Below are 20039 nucleotides of genomic sequence, written 5' to 3'. Positions count from 1 at the left end.
AAACAAGAAGCAGGTGGAGCCCAGAGGACAGAGGAGGGAGGAACGCTGAGGCTTTTTATAGCTGCGCAGGAACAAAATAACGTCACATGGCACATAAATATAGAATTATGGAAATGTGCCACACCAGCGGACGTGGGGAATGTAAGTAGCTTTCATTAAGAAATCCAGATACCATTCACACAAAAGAAGGGGGAGGAGTAACACTCCTTGAACAGTGGCAATAATCCAGGTAAATTATTTACATTTCATCAAATCAAATCCTGTTAGCAGATTATCAACCAATGTGCAAACAAGAAAAGTAAATTCCTGAGCTCTAAACCCTGTTCTCTCCTTCTTACATGGAAGCAGCTCAGATTTTTCTTTAGGCTCTTTAAAAAAAAAAATCATACACCAGTTTCTGCTGCTGCTGCCGCCGCCGCCGCCACCGCCTCAGATGCCTGTTAGGCGTGGACTCGAGTTTCACATCGATGCTCCAACAATAGTATCCGTCCGTCCTCCTGACACGGCAGCCAACACCCTGCGAGCCAAGGTGGGGCTCACATTCCAAACACAGGAGCAGGGAGATGTGTGAGGGGGTTTTCCCTCTGCAAACGTCAGGCTACTACTCATTGATTCCACCGTCCACACAGTGTCATTTATTTAAAAAAAAAAAAAGGATATAGCCTCTGTTTGTATTTTGACAAAAAGCATAGATTGAAAACTTTTGCTTCTGCTGATTAAAAAAAATGTTTCCAGCTACTTCCTTGATACAGTTTTCTTCGAAGACTATGCAAAGTGTTACAGGCCTATATATAAACACGCACCTGGGCTGTGTGGGTCATGTGATGCATGAATAAGCCTGACAACAACAAATGTGAACGTAGCAAACAAGAGGGCTAAATACAGAAACTGCAACACAGAAGAAATCAGCAGCCTACATTGTGAAACCCACGTAGTCAGAGCACAGCACAGTCTGTAACAGAGGAGGACCCAGTTTCCCCAAAGCACCGTCCCACACAGACGCCTGTGCACTTTCTGTACACACTGTACAGCTTTCTGGGTTAAAAACATCCACTGGAAAGTTTTACGAGGATCTCTGTGCCACAACAATCCTCATAACCAAAATGTTCTGACTGCTTTTTTTTTTTTTTTTTTTTTTGGGAGTTTGTGGGAGTCTACACAGATTTTTTATTTTCATAAACAGCCCCATTCCAGAGCTGCAGAGCATGGCGGCATATCTGCTTCCCCATCTCGCAAAAACAGGAAATCACAACACTCCACCCCGTCCCAGCATGACACCATCTCCTCATCTCGCCCTGCTCCCTGATCCGCTGAGGAGCAGATAGGAAAGTTTTCTCTTCCAGCTGACATCTTCGTCCAGGCCTCGGCTGCCAAAGTACGCACCTTCTGTTGAACAAGTAGAGATCCCTAGAAACCGCCGGCAGGACAGGGCTGAAATTACAAGACAAGTAGGCTATCAACCTATTTTATCCAGCGTGCTCTCCGTCTCTGTGGGATCTGGGAGCCTGGGTGGTATCAGAGCCGGACACAAGAGACTCTGAAGTAAAACTGGTGCCTGGTCTGAGATACACTCTCTTCTCAGCAGAGGGTTTACTGAGGGGAAAGATCATCGAGAGCTTGATGCACTACGACTTAAGAAAACACAAGCGAATGAGGAAAACATCTTTCCCACGCCAACGCATACAAAAGACTAACAGAGCCGAGCTAGCAGCTCTGTGAGGCACAGCAGTGCTTTGCGCTAAATGCTAACAACATCGTGCTAACATGCTGTGTTTTAGCAGGTATAATGTTTACAATCTTCACAATCTTAGCATGTTAGCATGCTAACACTTTCGAAACCACTACTAAACACAAAGAACAGCCGAGGCTGATGGGAACTGCAAGTGTTCTGCAGGTAGAAATTTACAAACAAGGGTCCCCAGGGACCCAGAGACCCACAGACCTTTGTTGCATGTTGTTCCCAATCTCTCTAACCTAATTTTCTGTTATCTATCCACTGTCACACTCACCCCCCCCCAAAAAAAAACAATACAAAATACTGAGGCATCGTTTACCAGCCTGTGATGATTTTGATTTTAAAAAAGGTCTGAGGTTTTCTATTAAAAGAACGCTGTCTAAATCAACCTAAATCTAAAGCATCCCATATGCACTGACCCACAATCTAGATTCTGGTGCATTTCTTGTTGTGGATTTTGGCAGTAATTGTCTGTCAGAACCACAAAAGCAAAATACAGATTGTATAATGATATAATAATCTGACTGAACTGCCCCTTCCTCTCACGTCATTCCTTCACACTGACGCTCTGCTCATGTTACCGGTTTCTATTTGGCCGTGAGGGATATTTTGACCTGTTTTCACTAGCGAGTCACATAGTTGGCACGTAAGCTGCAGTTGTGGTTGTTGGCAGTTAACTTTACATTTTTCCTATAAAAAAATCAAGGAAATATGTCGATTTAAGACTTAAATTCTGTTAGTTGATCTACAGCAACCTGTACAGCCGTGTCAATCTCATCCACGCTTGCCATTTCATGAATGTACCTAGCTAGCTATGTAAGGAAGATGATGACACCTCCATTCCTAATGTCAGGTTTATCAAAATGGTCACAACACAAGATCTAGTTTTAAAAAAGCTGAAGGAATCAGAGACGTGGGGTCATTCAGAGGCCCCCAAGCCAAAGAGAGGGGGACTCACAAACATTTGAACTTTCAAAACGTGTTTCGTGGTAGGGTGAACAGGCACTCGCTGACTGCTTCTGCTGCCAAATAAAAACAAAGCTGATTCAGCAGAAATCCTGTTACCAGCAAGGGTCAACTAAAGGCAACGGCGCCGGACAGACTCTAAAAACTACAGCCACAGATGCTCAACGACAGCAGGTAAACGGTGCCGCTTCGCCAGAGCTACGCAGCGGACACTTCCTGTTATATCTCTGTCTGTGAATTACGCCAACAACTCCTCCAGGAGCACTATGGGTAACGGTGGTACCGCGGCCTGGATTCCTGCCTCATCAGCAGAACTACAGCAGACAGGGCTGCGAGTCCCAGACCACATTCCACATCTGGATGCGATGAGCTGTAACCTCACCAGCAACCTCCCTCTTAATACCTTCACACAAACACTGCACTGTGTCTTAAAACCACACATCGTCGGGCGAACGTCAGGGATCAGTGACAGGAAGCCAGGGGAGAGTTAAGTTACCAAGTTTTTACGTAGCTTAACACAAAGGGTGAACATCAGGTCTTCAACAGAGGTAATTACAGTTTGCTGAAAGTCAGAAAAACAACAAGGCTCATGGGTGATTTTCCTGTTGTGCTTCATTTAACAGGCCCATTTTCTTGAGAGGGATGATGAGATAAACTTTATGATCTTATAATTATAGGATAATTATTTTGTCACAGAAAAATATTTTGACTCCATGCCGAGATCATAAAGCAAATAAGTTGTGGTCACAAGACAACAACACAAACCCTCCAAAACACCTAAAAAAAAAAAAATGTAATTAATGATATGCTGAAAACCCACTGATGCAGGGCTGAGCATTTCGATGCATTATGTGGGTGTTGTTTACCCAAGTGTTAAGCAACAGTAAAATGAGTCAGTATGCAAAAAGTAGATCACCAAAAACAGAAGCAAGTGCTGCAGCTAACAAAAGCATCTCAAGATAACCGCTGCAACAAATAATCAACTTTGTAAATTTGTTCTATTGGACGTCGCTATTATTGAGCAACTCCAAGGCCAACTTCTGCAGATTCCTGTGAACACCGTGTCCAAGTGTTTCTGTCAGAAAAGCAGCAAAATCAAAAAGACTGCAAACTCACTGTAGGTCGCTCTATCCGTCTCTTAAATAATAACTAACACAGTCGATAAAAGTCAGTTAAAATCAGCCTAAAAAGAGTGAGAAAGAATAGTGTCCTGATGAACAACAGACAGTGACTCAACAGTCTGACACACTCATTAAATTAAACTTTGATAGTTGATATGGAGACTGATCAATTCATTGCTAATACGTAGCTAGCAACCAAGCTGACAATTTATTATATAACAAAATTATTGAGATAACTGATTCCTGATGTCCTTCGTTTCATAACATGATGATGAATTAGCTTAATCCTGGCTGATATATGGATGCACAGTGACATGATTTACAGGGTTACAAGTGTCTCATTAATGCTATTTTAAAGTAAATTACATTTTGTGGCAACAAGCCCCTTATTTCTCCATTTTCTCAGTTTCACAATCTATCAAACTGAGAAATAAAGGATTTGGGGTTAGTATTATTATTATTATTTCTAATAAAACAATAATAAACAGTAAACATTACAAGATTAAGAGGTTAAAGTGGTCTCTCAAAAAATATACTGCTGCTGTCCTCCATTACATTAGCATGCTGGCTAGTTGGCTAGCTAAAAGAGCTCTGAGTACCCACAGGAGCAAAGACTAAGGCAGTTTAGGCTGCTGTGTCACAGTGACCTAGATTTGGAAATGAGTTTACATCTTCACATTGTTCTGCTAATAAAACTGGTAAAACGCCATCTACCTAAAATCACAGCAACTAAACTGTTTTCATGTGTCTGCTTGTCTTCGTTTCACTGAACCTCCAGATATGTGACCCTAACAACACAACCTCTACATGACTCAGGAATATAATGTTCACTGAAGTTAACCTGATAAAATCCCCACAGATAATGTTTTCAAAATTATTTCATCGAGGGATGACTTGTCAGGTGGTGCCGTTACATAACCTAAAATGTCCATTAGAAGATATTCTCTCTTGGCTGCAGCTACTGAAAGTCTGTTGGCTGGTAGCAGAGGATTTTTCTAGATGTACATCACACACTTCGACAGAAACACACACACACACACACACACACACACACACACACACACACACACACACACACAGTCCTTCTGCCTCACTCAGCAGATGGAGGTTCAGTTCTCAGGCCTGCCTCAGTATCACTCAGGCCTTACACAACATCAGAGGTTTGCTTTCCATAGACGGACTACATGGCAGAGAATGTGAGACAACAGCAGAATAGAAAAGGACTGGTTGTAATTTAACATCTGAATCATAATGTGAAGAATCCTCTGCAGCAAAAACAAAGAGCAGAATCTTTCATTTATCCTCTTGAGATGAAACTTAATTATGAAGGAAACTGTGTATGACAAGGTCAATATTTAGCAAAAAAGCTTTGCAAAATTAATATTTTGTTCACAACATGAGTTGCTTGCTATGCTTGCCAATCTTGCAGTGTTTTTGTAGCTTCCTCCTGACATACCCTTTAGGGGAATTCACCCAACGCCCACCTTTTCTGCTCAACGCTAGTTTAACATGCAAATTCATCACGGCCACTGCATCCTCCCATGCCAACCGTTTGAGGGCAGCTGTTCTGACCTCATTTAATGTAGAAATTGCTGATCAAGATCAGACATGTTGGGACACGTTTTAAACCAAGCATTCATGCGTTTATTTTGCTAATCTGATTGCTAGTTTGTGAGGTTAAGGTTGAGGTTGTGAGGTAAATAACATTAGTCATTTATAGTGATTCTCTGATATAATAAAGAGGTACCACAATCCTGATTCGGTGTATGATATTGGGTTTTTTGTCTCACTGTAGGGCTGTAAGTAACGATTATTTTCATTAACTATATATATATACATACATACACACTACAAAATAGGAAAAATTGCCTTCACAATTTCACAGCCATATGTGCCGCCTTCAAATAGCTTTTGGTTCAACAAATAACCCAAAATCTCAATATATTACATCTACAAAAATTGTAAATTTACAGCCAGCAACCATCTATTTAACAATTGAAATGTCTGTCGCTAGCATATTAGCTGTAGCGAGCTAGCTACTTAAAAAAACGTTAGCTCCATGACTTGACGGAAAAAAGTGACACCAGCTTACTATTTACTCTTACTAACTGACATGTTTTAAAAGAAGAATTAAGGGTCCTAAATATGCACTTAATAGCTACCTATACATCATATCATGCTAAAAGACTGAGGCTAAAGCTAACATGTTCCAAACAAAACAATATCATCTTCACATGGGTTAGTTAGCGAATAAGCTAATTAACTCGTATGTGTTATTTTATTCTAATGCAACCCTGTTTGACTCTTTTGCTTATATATTTTCAAAATGTATGTTTTCACTTACCAGGAAAAAGACTTTCAGGATGAGGACTAACAACTGTATTTGGCAAAAGTAACGCTAACTGAGGTTATGTTGTGTAAACTTCCCGATATCCAACAAGTAGAGGGCTGCTAACGTTAGCTTAAACACTGGTAGCATCCAGGACTAGCTTCTTGGTGAAATAATACACTATTGTGAACAGGACTTTTTTCACATAACCTGTAACACGACAAAATAATTTAGTGAATTATCTGGTCTTTAGCTCTGAAGTAATGCTTGGTTATATCTGTGGGTAGCAAGCTAGTGTTGTGTTTTTGGTTTTGGAGAGGCTAATGAAAGTCCTCTCAGTATCATAGTGTTAGAGCTGCAATGAGTAGTTTCTTAATTGATCAGTTAATTGGCAGAATCTTCAACTATTTTGCCAATCATCAGTCATTATCTAACCAAAAATGCAAAATCTCAAGGATTTGATGCTTTTCTATGTCAAACATGACAGTAAATATATCTTAATATAACATCTTTGGGGACTGATGGTCACACAAAACAAGACATCTGAAGACAAAATTAATGATTGAAAAAAAAAAAATGAATATAATCATTGTTTTCAGCTGTACATCGTATTAAAGTCAAAGTTGAATTGCAAGGTTTTCATTTTCTTATTTTTTCCTCAAGTCTAAAATCATCAGTCCATGACTGTTTTACCCATATTCGGCCGTTAAACTCATCTTCTATCTACAGCATAACCACATCCACATTTAAACCTCATCTTTCATTTCCACTGACTGTGACGGGAACATGCTGATTCAGAAGTACACTGTATGGAAACTGATGAATCCTGGAGAGAATAAAATAAAGTCAGAGGTTCAGAAGAAAAGGGCCATTTCGACCTGCCATGTCTCCATTTGCTGAAATATACGACCCCGAGCACCACATCACTGTGAAGCCTCCACCTCCCCTAAAGGCCTTTAAAAATAAATAAAATATTAGAAAATTGTAAACTGAAAGTCTTGGCAGAACATTGGCCGACACGCACCTCGGTCCTCGACCCCTGCAATAATAAACGTAACGCTACTATCACAGAAAACCCCTGTGACTGCATTTTATTGTGCGTTTTTAAATAAAAGAGCACATGATCATCTGTGTGTAAATGTGTTTGTGTTGTGGTGAGTTGGTTTTATAAACTCCTGATTTTTCTTTCCCTGCATCTCACCTGAGCAGCTTTATTGATTGCACTTATTTTTTCTGTGCACGTTTTTATTATCAGATTTTACTGCCACCATTCATCACTCCTTCTAGGTTTTTATCACCATGCAAAATAAAGCTCACCTTAAACAAAATGACAACCTTGAGGAACCTATTATTACTCAGCCGCAAGATAACACAAATCACACAGCTTTACTTAAAAAAAAAAAAAAGGGTGTTGCTGTGAACAGCCCAAAACCACAAATCATCCTGAAGTGAAAACACGCCACAACACCGCAAGACTGTGTGGTCATGTGCTGTTGTGTCTCCCTCTGGTTCACAGTCTGTAGAGATGAATGAATAATGATCTGATTGTATTACAAATTTCACATTTTGGTCTAATTCTGATTCTGTGGCATGTTTCGTGTGATCTGTCTCATGTTGTTTTCCTGTAACTTGCTGTTATTTCTGACACTTTATAAAAAGATATTTTTAATTTCAAATCAGGCTTTAGTGCTGAGTCATCACTGTGACTCCACATCGAACCTTATTACTTTACTCTTTATGTAGCTAGGGCTGTCACATGACTAAAATCAATACTATATGTTTTATATTTTCAATATGCATCACTACATGGCGAATTTACATATAAAATAATCAAATTAAGACTTCATCAGCAGATGGTTTAAAGCACATTTATGTCGACTCATCCACGTTGGCTTAAAAGTGTGATACTGTTGAAAGCTCCACAATAAGTGAGTAAGTGGACTTTGAGTGGAGAGTGTTCTGTCAACTGCCTTTCCCAGTGTGTAGGATCAACTCAAATCAAATTAGTGTTCACTTGTGTTTCTACTGTTTCTTACTTCAGACTCTGCACACATGGAAAACCACAACTTTTAATACCTTATTTTCTTACTTTTTAATTCGTCAATCATAATATTAATTTGGACAACAAAATTTTGTAACTCAAACAAGACAAATTATGATTCCACCATGACTAAATGTCACACTCGTCTTTACTGAAGGATCAGTGTCCCGTGGAGGTTTAATCATTTCTTTTTTTATTGCCGGGACATGTTTAGCACAGTATTTGTCATATCTTCTTGTGCTCATTTGTGTTCGAATTCCAGGAATAAATGTCTAGGATAGCTCCAAAAAAATAAAGACAAGATGCAGTAGGATTCAATTATTTCCCAGCCCTGTATTGAAGTATCAGGAGTGGTTCAATAACTAAAGATAGGCAATAAATGATTTGCCAGATTCAAAGTTCTCTGACCTACAGTACATATATAAATCATGGGTTTGTTGACGTAATGCCGTGTTTAATTTGGGTAAAGTTCTTTGTATAGATGTTTGTATTAAGACAACTTTAAAGACTAAAAGCACTCGAGAAGTTTGTCGTTGGTAAGTTCTGTAGAAAACACTTTAAAGTGTCGATATTAACTTTTGACAGAATAGATACCACATCCATTCTCTTACACAATGCCAAGTTACACATAACGCACTGTTACTCAATTCAATACGCTCAAGAGTTTTGTTGCAATAGCCTTACTTGGTCTGGTATGACCAGCAGGTTAGCTTACGATGGCAACTGTGGGGAAGTTTTTAAAATACATCCTCCTGTATGAGAAACACTGAGTCAATTCACAAATAATTCTTCTGCTCTTACACTGTTTTGTCGTTAATCATTATCTTGTTTTTCCGAACGGTGCAGAAAGTTTCGCCACGAGGAGGCAATGAATGTAACAAGGCACCAAACTGCTGACACATCATCAACACAGGCTGACGCTAACCTTCAGGTGACCAGGGGGCCGACATGAGGAGGAGACTGGTTCCCCTTTCAGCTCATGTTCACGGGGTTATCCGAGTGAAAGCTCGGCCAGTCAGGTCCGGGTGGTAGAACCCGTCTATCAAACTGCCATAAAAGGGCACAGAAACTAAAAAGGAGGGTGAGAGGAACGTTTGTGTTCATAGAGAAGCCAAAATATTCAATCTGTGCTCAGTCGACGGGACATGAGGATGAAGGAGGATGTTTGAGGTCACGTACATACTCTGAATATTACTGTGGTGCTTTTATTTAAAGGATAAATCCAACTGAAAACACTATGATATAGCTGAGTCAAGTTTAACACAAGTATCAGGAGATCAGACGATGATACGACGATGAAGTAATTTAGCTTCTGCCACAAATGTCTGGGAGACTGTAAAAGTGCCATCACATGTCATCGCGGTCTGATGGCAGGAAATGTTTTCGTTATCCAGCACATCAGCAGTAAACAACAAAAACGTCCCTCTAGAGTCTTAATTTTGCACCAAACAGGGAGAAATCAATCAGAGAAGAAGCAGAAAGTCCCTTTTTTTTTCCCCACTGACAGATGCCTCAATTGACCATAATGCACTGCTGCCGCTAAAACTGTTTGAGCAAACAGTGCAAATCTCACTGTTCCTTTAGCTCATGTCACTATCAAACCTACGGATGAATGCAAAAAGTTCCAGGGATGTGTAAACAAAAGCTGTGGTCATTGCTTTGTTCTTTTGTCCTATATGGATCACAAATAAGAGGTATTGAATGGTGGACATTTCCTGCGAAGATTTGAGCTGCGTAATGTCTGCAACAAACTTCATACGGCTTCTTTACGACCATGCCTGTGCTCCAGTCGGTGGGCTTTTGTTTCTGTAAAACAACATGTTATTCTAAAAATACCTCGGAGCTATCGGATCATGAAACTGTTGGATAATCCCTGGAATTGGGACAGGCATTAATCCCCCCCACCTCTTGCTCTACGTCATGCCTCTGCTACTGGGAAATAACATTTTAAGAACCCACAACAAAACAACCAAACCCAAGCACCTAATGTGGGAACCCCCACCCCACACACACACACACACACACACACACACACACACACACACACCCAGGGGAGGGGGACATGGGGTTTCTAGAAGCTCCGGCTCTGGGGAAGCCTCCAGCCTCAGTGGGATGTGTAGTGGTCAGACTTTATGTTGGGAGCCTATGTCTGAGGGAGGAGGGAGGGTGTGTCTGCAGGGCCCTGATGCAGCATCACAGATTTGACAGCTGTGTTTATGTGTGAGAACAAACTGTATGGCAACTATACAGGACAACAACAACAACAACAACAAAAAACACACTGGAACAGACAGAAACACCCTGATGAGTTCACTGAACGTGGGAAAACAGACAAAGCTAAAGCAGAAAAAGAATATGCATGCAGCTTTAGGTCACATAGTAGCTTCATTTGCATGTTGTAACCACACACACACACACACACACACACTACATGTATACACAGTTGAACTTACTCGTTTTTCACGCATCTACTCTCTCCAAACAGCTTATCCAGCTGGATCACAGCCTGTCCGAGGAACACGTCCAGCCCGATGACAGCCCGGTGCATCACGGTGAGGATCAGCTCGTTGCTCGCGGCCGGGTAGCCGCACCGCCCGCCGCTCTCCACCCCGCCGGGCTGCAGCTCGAACGAGCACTCCTCCTTCCACTCCGGCTCGGTGGTCTTCTCCACCACGCAGGTCGAGTATTTCTCCTTCCCCAGCTGGATGATGGTGTACACGTCGCTGGTGCCGTGCTTGCCCTTGCCCCGCAAGCCCCTGCCTCTCAGCACCGTCACCTGGACGTGTGTCGGTAACCATTTCTGGTCCTCCTCCACGGTTAGTGAGGACATGTCCCCCTCCAGACAGACAGACAGACAGACAGACAAACAGAGAGACAGACAGACAGACAGACAGACCGACCGTCCGACCTGCCGCTCACGCCGAGACGAGGCGAGGCAAACCGGGGAGAGGTGGTGGTGCTGTCCGCCGCTTCCTCCCTGCTCTCGGTGTGCACAGTCACATCAGCTCCGGGGTCGGCGGGCGGTGCCGCATTATGGCTGTCTGTTGTCTCTGCAAAAAGTTGCCGTGGTTGCCGGTTGTTTCGTGCCCCTCGTTGCTCCTGCGTCCTCGCAGCAGTGTGCTCTGCGGCAGCAGCAGCAGCAGCGTTGGTCCACCGCACGGCGCGTCCCTGCCTGTCTCCTCCCGCCTGTACGGGCCTCTCTGCGGGCAGCGACGTCACGCCTCTATCCTCCTTCTTCTGCAGGACGAGGAAGTTCAACACCGACACAACACATGGCTGCGTGCACGGAGACTACAACACACACGCCCGTGCAGGAATGCGAGGTGTAACATCTGTTACTGGACAGATTCACCTCCGCTCCTCCCTGAGAATGTAAAAAAAAATCACATGTGATGATGACTGTCCTCAGTGCAGATTAAGGCCTCTATACCTCAATCTGTGAAAACATGCTTTGGTTAAAACTACATGAAAAACTCCCACATATTCACACAGCACGTGTTATTTAACAGCTGATACAGAGCTGCATTTAACAAAAAAAGAAATCTGAAAAGTACTTAATTAAGCAAGGCTGGAAACCAATCAGTGAAATCAGGCAACTGCCCAGGGCCCCCACTTCCACAGTTTTGCTCTATTTGATCAATTCCTGATCCTTTAATTAATAATCGACTGTTCACTGTATGAAATGTCAGAAAATAGTGAAAATGGCAAATTCAAATCGGCTTTGTGAGTGAAACCTGAGACACAGGAGTCATTTATTCACTTATTCTTGAAAATGAGCAGTATCAAAACAGTGCCAACTCAAGGTCCACTTACTTACTTTTCCCAGGGCTTTCAACCTGGCCACAGAGATGGTGTTTGTTACTGTAGTAGCTGTAGTTATTTCATCCATATAGCATGATTAAAACTTATTTTCCATGCTGACATATAGAGTTAAGTATTAATGTTTTACTCTTGGCAAAACTAACACAATTCAAGGTCCTCTTACTATAGCTTTTGACTGTATCACATGGTCTTCATCATGGTCAAAAACAGAATTTGGGCTCTGAAATCTTTCATTTATGATGGATGAGGATGATATTTTCAATCCTAATATTTCCTTAACTACAGTTTTTATGCAGTTACACAGACTATTATGTACAAAACCTAAATGAATAAATAAACTATGATGTTTTGTTTTATCTATTTAATTATAGATCCCCATTAGCCACTGTGCTATAACAATGGCTACTCTTCCTGGTGTCCCCTTAAATTCATATCCATGATCACAATGAGTCTCACAATACAGAACACATCAACCAACACAAACTAACACATACAACAGCTGTATAGAATAATTTCATTTCTTAATAAATGAGAAAAGAAAAACCTTTCCACAATTCAATCCAATAAATCCCAAAGAAAACGATAAATAAAAATAAATAAGTGGGATGAAATATCTCCTTTGTATTTGTAGAGGCTGAATATACAGTGACATCCGGTTCCCTCGAGCTCCGTTTAACTTTAAACTTAAACCAACTCAACTAAAAACGAGGAGCAATCGGTTGTGTTGTGTGTGTGTCGATTGTTTTATTAGTCAGCACTGTGGGCAGGATTTTCCAAACCAAAAGCATCAAAGGTCATGACATTAAGTCAACCACAGAAGTACCAGATTCACCTTGCTAGGTGATATTTTTGGCACATCCTGTCAGTGTTTTCACTCTATTAGCTTTTTTCCATAAGATGACAGCAAATATCATGATTGCAGATTATCTCATATTTCAGTAGTTTTGAAAATAGAAAAATTCCTTCAGGGTGTAGAATAAAGTTTCAACTTTGCCATATTCATGTAAAACAGCTCTAACTTCTCCGTCAGTGCCGCCTTATGTTTGCTGCTTCTTTTAATTGCCTGCATTAGTGTCCCTCTCGTTCTCTGTGTCATTTGTCAAGCTGTTCCCTGTCTTCAACTTCTGATGCCAGCCAAATATTTTTTTTTTCTTCTTCTGGTTTCTTTTATTCCTCTCGTCCTTCCTCCTTGTTTTGTTTTCGTCCTTCCTTCACCATCGAGACCCAGTTTGCCTCTCGCCAGCTGTCATTGTGAGGAGGAATCTGTCCCCAGCTGACTCGCCTCTTTCACTCAGTGTGAACTTGTCTGACCTGGTGCCGTGACGGGCCTCGTACGGCCCGGGGGGCGTGTGCGGTTACATTGGCCGAAGAGTGAGTGATGGGAGGACTGGGCCGGTTAATGTTGCTGCTGGTGTTGGTAATATAATACTGAAGTGTGCACAGCTCATATGTGAGAAAATCAATACATAGTGAAGGATTTGTCCCTGAGGAACGTGGACGGTCTCCGCTGTAAACCTATACATCATATCCCTGTCTGTTTATTGAAACACATTTTAAGGGAATATTTGAGCAGCAAATTTTACACAAAGCACTTTGTCTTTCACGGTGTCTGTGCGTTACCTCACCGCTGGTCATTTCTTCGGTTTTATTCACAACGTCTTGTTTTTCTTTTTACAAATACAAAACTGGTTTGCAGTGTTTTATTGTCTTTGAGGGTAATTTGAAACACAATAAAACAGAACTAGATTGTAAACTAGAGTGAAATCCATCAGCATATTGTGGTTGTTTTTACAGTTGCGCACAGCCCAGTGAGGGATCAAGCTAGCTGCTAATTAATTGAATTATTTCATTTATAAAACTGCAAAATAACAAGTGGGGCAGGCTAGCTATCATTAGCATCTAGCATTAGATAGCAAATGACAAGTGGGGGGGTGCTTGTTAGCATTAGCAGCTAGTATAAGCAATAGCAGCTAGCTTATTTGTATTGTTCATTGATGAATTCATTTAACAATATCATTATAAGATTGCAATATAACAAGTGGGGGGGTGGGCTAGCTAGCATCAGCATTAGCAGCTGGCATTAGATTGCAAATAACAATGGGGGGTCTAGTTAGCATTAGCAGCTAGCCTTAGCATTAGCAGCTAGCTTGCTGACATTGTTCATTGATGAATGAATTTAACAATTTCATTATAAGATTGCAAAATAACAAAATGTAGAAAGAAAAACTTTCTAAATGCACTGTATGTCTAACTGATCGATCTGTCCAACAGCCATGTTGTTTCCCACCAGGGAGTTTCTCTAGGATGAGGTGTAATTCAGGCAGAGTTTATGTTGTTTCAGCTGCTTTTACACCTCTGTTGTGTGTGTATTAAATTCACACACAAATATTGACAATAACATTTGAAACGTTTCTCTGTGTCTCATCCAGGACATATGGAGTTCACAGAGGCGCCACCTCAGCTGCATTCAGGACCCACCAGGTGCAGCTGAACACAGAGACTGGTAGACTGACAAAGGGCGGGGTCAGCCTACTGGTTTCCACCTTAACCAGTTCATCACAGGTACATACGTGTGTCTCATAGCTTGTGATTAAGTATATTGTGTATTATCATTTCATGCAAACATAAAATTGCCAGTGCCAAGTACTTCCAAGCTCCTGGCAACACAGACAGAGCAGGAGGAAGAGCGAGCTGTCTTCCCTCCCAGGTGACAGTTCAAGGCAGCGACGGGGAAGAACGCCTCCTGTCCTGGGAAGGAGAGTCTCCAGAGGTGAGATTCACTTCAGATATCACTGTTTCCTCTAATGAATATCAGATCTACATTAACACACACTGCTCTCTGATTATCTTTCAGCTGTCTTCTTGGACTGAACTCAGGTCCTGCAAACTGGGCCAGTGTTAGCCGCCTGGTGGAGGCCATGTTCAACCAGCTCTACCTTCTTCAGCCAGTGGCCGCATGGTCCAGAGGAACCATGAGGACTTGGTGTTCCTTCATCCTCAAAGACTACATGGCCATTAGAAGGCAGTGTCGGCCACCAGGAGTTTGTCATAGAGCTGTGTCAACATACATTTGCACTTTGCACAAATAGGACAATGAAATTAGGCAATACTCCTGGTATTTTTCATTATACAGCGTGAACAACTGCAGAAGAATTATACTTCATGCACAGACTGTTGATGGTTGTGAGCTTGTTCGTCATTAGCTGATGCTGCCTAAACGCTGTTAAGGCTTTGCGTGTGTTATTGTCCCACTGAATGAAGACGTGCAATTTAATTCAGCGTTTGATGATAATAAGGTAGAATATTTACAACATGAATAAAATATATAGGTGAAGCAGCAGAGACTTTTAAGAAATGCAATAAAATAGAAATACAAGATCCCAAAACTTCAACGATTTGAAGGCAAACCAATATATTTACTAGTCTGTTTTTAGTTTCATGACAAGCTTTTTTACCACATTTTATTAGAAACGTAAACAAACCAAAGTATTTTGCACAAGGAGACTCTATTGCTTCTTAAAGAAACCAACATTATATGTGTCCTCAGTTGCACTGAGGTACATCACACACTCTCATATAGTGATGAATCCTCTATGAAAGAAGAATATATGCAGGGATGAGAAGAAAAAGTGAAATATAAAATGTATAAATATATAAATAAAATCAATTCAAGAAAATATCTGCATCCTTCAAAATAAGAGGACAGGCAAAAGAGCAAAAAGAAATCACTTGAAAAAAATAACCCACAATAAGATGCGATTAAAAAAGTTTAACAAACCTAACTAACTAACTAACTAACTAACTAACTAACTAACTAACTAACTAACTAACTAACTAACTAACTAACTAAGACTAAGTCTGTCTGAAAAAAAGTGAAAAGCTTCACTACAGCAACATTACAGACGTTTAAAAGCTTCCTGTAGGACACAGCAGATACTGGTGTAGGAGATGTACTACCATCCTCAGGGTCTCATCAGAGGTTATTAGAGGTCGCTTGTTACCAGATTATAAATCAGTCAGTTGCCAAGCTTCACTCTAACCTTTGGTCTACTGCCACCCACATATGAAATTTTACTTTATGGGCCAATTTGCGTTGACAGGAGGAAGCTCTTCTTTCTCCGAGGGGATTTCTTTGTGGGTATTTTGACAGAAGCACTTGAGATTTTCCACTCAGGTAAAGACCGAGTAAACAGACGCGGCTCTGAAGTGCCAACCAAGGAGAGGGAGGCAACGTGGGCCACTTAACAAATCTTCCTATATCCAGGGGTGTAGTGCCGTTTGTTCAAGTACCTGAGCACACCCACATGTACGTTTCTCTATTTTATTTTCTAAGGTTGTGTTACCAAGTTTACGTACATGAGTCAACTATAACGGATTTAGTTCAGTATTTCAGTGATTTCTCACTTCAATGGTGTTGAGGCTGTAAATAATAAGAGAAGAGAAGAAGAGAAGATGAGGGGGAATATCAGATAAACAACAAGTAAATACAATTGATAATAAAACAACAATTAATAAAGCGAATATAGCAAATAAAGAAGCGGTAGTGTCGGTATTTCTTGACATTGATAAAGCGTGTGATGAGCTGTTTAACGCTCTGTGACGCTGGGATTAGGGGAAGAATGAGACTTAATAATTTAAGAGGCGCTGTGTTGAGGAAGGTGTGATCAACACCTGGATGTAACTGATGAACTTAATCAACCTTGTCAAGCAACTGTTGTTCTTTTGTTTGCCTGATGGAACATAAAGCAAAACACTCTGGAAGTGCTTTCAGAGAACAACCATTTAGCAAGAAGAAGAAGAAGAAGAAGGGGAAGGGGAAGCTCAAACTCAAGAACCTTATGCTGAAGAAGAAGATAAGCTCAAGAAGAAGAAGCTAAACTTCAAGCAGCTAATGTTAAAGAAGAAGCTCAAGCTCAAGACAAGAACTAGCAGCACATTAAATGTAAGAAGAAGAAGAAGAAGAAGAAGCAGCAGCTCAGCTTCAAGAAGCACAAGAAGAAGAAGGAACTCAAACTGAAAAACCACACGTTCAAGTGGCTCAGGAGGAAACAGAAGAAGCTCAAGCTCAAGAAGAAGAAGCTCAAGAGGCTTTATATATTTACATATGTTCCTGATAAAAGAGGTCAGGTAACACTTTACAGGAAGTGGAAAGGTAATGACAGTAACATTTCATGGTACCTACTTTGTCTTTATGTAGAATCTGGAAAATATTTACATATTTCATCCAAATATTACAGAGCAGGCTCCACTTTACAGGCCATGTGGCAGCAATTACATTATTCTTATTACTGTGCTCTTATTTATGTTGAAACTACCCATATGTTTCAAACAAGCAACACACTGCACTTTTACAGGCAGTGGAAATAATTACGGGTAAACTACGGTGACATTTCCACCACCTCGATCATTTGCTTCTCACTCCTGGTTTCATTATTAGACGGTAAAAACCATGGAAATTACAAATACGTGGTCTTACCTGATAACAGCCTGTCTTTACTACGCAATAAGGAACTAACAAACTAACAAAGTATTATGTTAACCTCTGTGCTAGGTTATACAGAAAACAACCCACCTGTCTCACCCTGTATGTGTGATATACTTCTTATTATAATATATAATAAATTACCAACCCTCTTTATTCTGCTTTTACTTTACTTCACTAATTATACTACAAATTGTCATTGTACTGATTTTTCTCGACTGTTATTTTCTTGACATTTTCCTCACATTACCACATAATTAACCGCCTGTAAATTAAAGGTTTTTTACATCATTAAGTGCCTCCACAAGTAGGGACTTAATCTCTTATTCTGTCCTCACGTTGGTTAATTTCCATTTTTTCCACAACAAGTGTATAATATCTGCTGCACAAACACAGAGAGGCAGCTGAATAAAACCAGACAAAGGTTTTGAGTTTTTCACATTGTAATATTAATATTTTGACCCCCACACAGCCAGGCTATCACTTCCCGTACAAAATCAATTTGTCCACTGTGGTCGAATTATTTCAGATACCAGGAACTGCCCATAATGTTTTATAGGAAGTTAATATTAGTGGAGGAAGTAATGAGGTCGGATAATAAATTAGTTTTGGAGCAGCTGGGATTTTTTTTTAAACTGAATAAAAATGTTTTAGCTTTTTCGCTTCAAAGAAATTATGATAAATGTTCCAATCTGAGTTTCATGGAATTTCTGTGAGTTGGAAGATGCTGCAGAAAGATTTTTTTTTTGAGTTGCCAAGATAAAGTTTTGGCCGTAGAAAGCTGTGATTTTGGCAGAGCGAAGAAGCCGGTTTGGTTGGTGCAAGTCCAGATATCGGAGGGCAGCGGGAAGACGCCGTGGTTGGTCCAGACTCGCATCAAACAGAATTAGCCAATGAATCTTAATCTTGTGTTTTAACCTGTGTAGTAACTTGTAAAAACACTAACTTGTAAAACATTAACATGTAAAAGCATCTGACCTCAGAGTGACCTCGATGACACCGGTAAAATCCTTGTGCTGTATCCATGCAAATCAAAACGCAGAGAATGTGCAGGAATGGCTGACACGCTTTGCATGGATTATGAGGGTCCGCCGAGGTTTTACCCTCACAGATGTGACTGTGATCGACATTTGGAAATCAGATAAGACCCGCAAGTATTTCCATATAAACTCAACTTTTATTCTTCTTTCTCTGAAGTTTACATTCACTAACAGTTAATGGAAGAAAGTATGTGCATTTATTGAGCTGCGGTACTTACATTTCATATTACTACAGTGTATACTTCTATATCCAACAATATAGAAAATAGGAAATGTTAAACAGTTAAATAATCCAATTAAAATCCAATGAAACACTCACAGGAGCTGTTTTTCTACATTATAAATACTTTTACTTTTGTTTTTTAAGTACATTTTGCTGATATGCAACACTATCACTTTTCATGTACTTTTGAGGATTTCTATATTGCAATATTACAACTTTTACTCAAGTAAAGAATCTGAATATTCACAGTCAGTGGAAGAAACTTAAGTACATTTATTCAAGCACTATACTTGGGAGTTAGGTATTTCTATTTCACATTATTACAGTATATAATTTATATATTGATATACAGTACAATATGATGCACTGTCATAGATTAAACAATCCAACAATATATAAAATAGTTAATGTAAACAGTTAAATAATCCAATAATGATCCAATAAAATAATATATATTAGTAAAACACTCACAGGAGCTTCTTTTCTACATTATTTATTATTTTTATTTTTGTTTTTTAAGTACATTTTGCTGATAAAGCCGACATCCTTTTACCAAAGAGACATTTCATTGCAACACTATCACTTTTCACGTGCTTTTGAGGATTTGTATATTGCAATATTAAAACTTTTACTCAAGTCATTAGAAACAATATTTTCTCCACCACTGAAATGTGGACCTGGGATTTTGCAGATGCAAGCTGAGGCCTGCAGCGCCCTCTGTTGGGCGCAATCAGAGGTTCCACAGCGGGTGAAGAATCTGCATCTACATCCTTCTGCACAGTGAAGCTCAAACATCCAAGTGCAGAAACAATAAGCAAAACACATTTCTGAGTGGAGGGAGTCTCACACCAAACTGTCAAGTCCCTAAATTATCAGGAAAATGAAACCTTGGTGATGTCTGTGTGTGTCCGACCACAACTAATATTTACAATGATGTAAAACCGAAAAAGCAGCAGATACTTGAATTTGTCATTTTTGCTTGATTAAAAAATATATATATTTGTGGAACTGCTGGTTTTAAGTATTGTGGAATGTGTTTTGTTTGATTTGAGTTTATGTTTTTCTTGTTTTGTTTGTTGTCGTCATTGTTTTTCTTATGACACTCCCCAGGAGCCGTGTGCTTAATAAAGATTGAATGAATGAATGAATGAATATATTGATTAACATTTTTCTTGCAACTGAGAGGCACTAAAAACCAGAGTCAAATTCCTAACATGTGTAAATGGATTCTGCCAATAAAGTTGATTCTGATTCTGAAAATGGTTGTTGTTCATGTTGAT

General features: G+C 40.2%; 1 protein-coding gene and 1 long non-coding RNA gene across 2 annotated transcripts in view; one reads left to right on the top strand and one right to left on the bottom strand.

The window, feature by feature from the left end:
- Positions 1–11375, bottom strand: part of rab11fip5a (RAB11 family interacting protein 5a (class I)) — a 28240-nt gene extending 16865 nt beyond the window's left edge. Inside the window, exon 1 of the mRNA XM_056393583.1 lies at positions 10646–11375. Coding sequence (XP_056249558.1) covers positions 10646–11022 — 377 coding nt within the window. The 5' untranslated portion in view covers positions 11023–11375. The remainder of the gene's footprint in view (positions 1–10645) is intronic.
- A 1386-nt stretch (positions 11376–12761) lies between these two features.
- LOC130180482 (uncharacterized) lies at positions 12762–15747 on the top strand. Its single transcript, XR_008829412.1, has 4 exons — positions 12762–13385; positions 14444–14495; positions 14652–14784; positions 14869–15747. It is a non-coding gene; the product is annotated as an uncharacterized LOC130180482 (long non-coding RNA).
- Positions 15748–20039: the final 4292 nt, after the last annotated feature.

Source organism: Seriola aureovittata, chromosome 13 (assembly GCF_021018895.1).
Source record: "Seriola aureovittata isolate HTS-2021-v1 ecotype China chromosome 13, ASM2101889v1, whole genome shotgun sequence".
Lineage (NCBI taxonomy): Eukaryota > Metazoa > Chordata > Actinopteri > Carangiformes > Carangidae > Seriola > Seriola aureovittata.
This window is presented reverse-complemented; position numbering and strand designations above follow the sequence as displayed.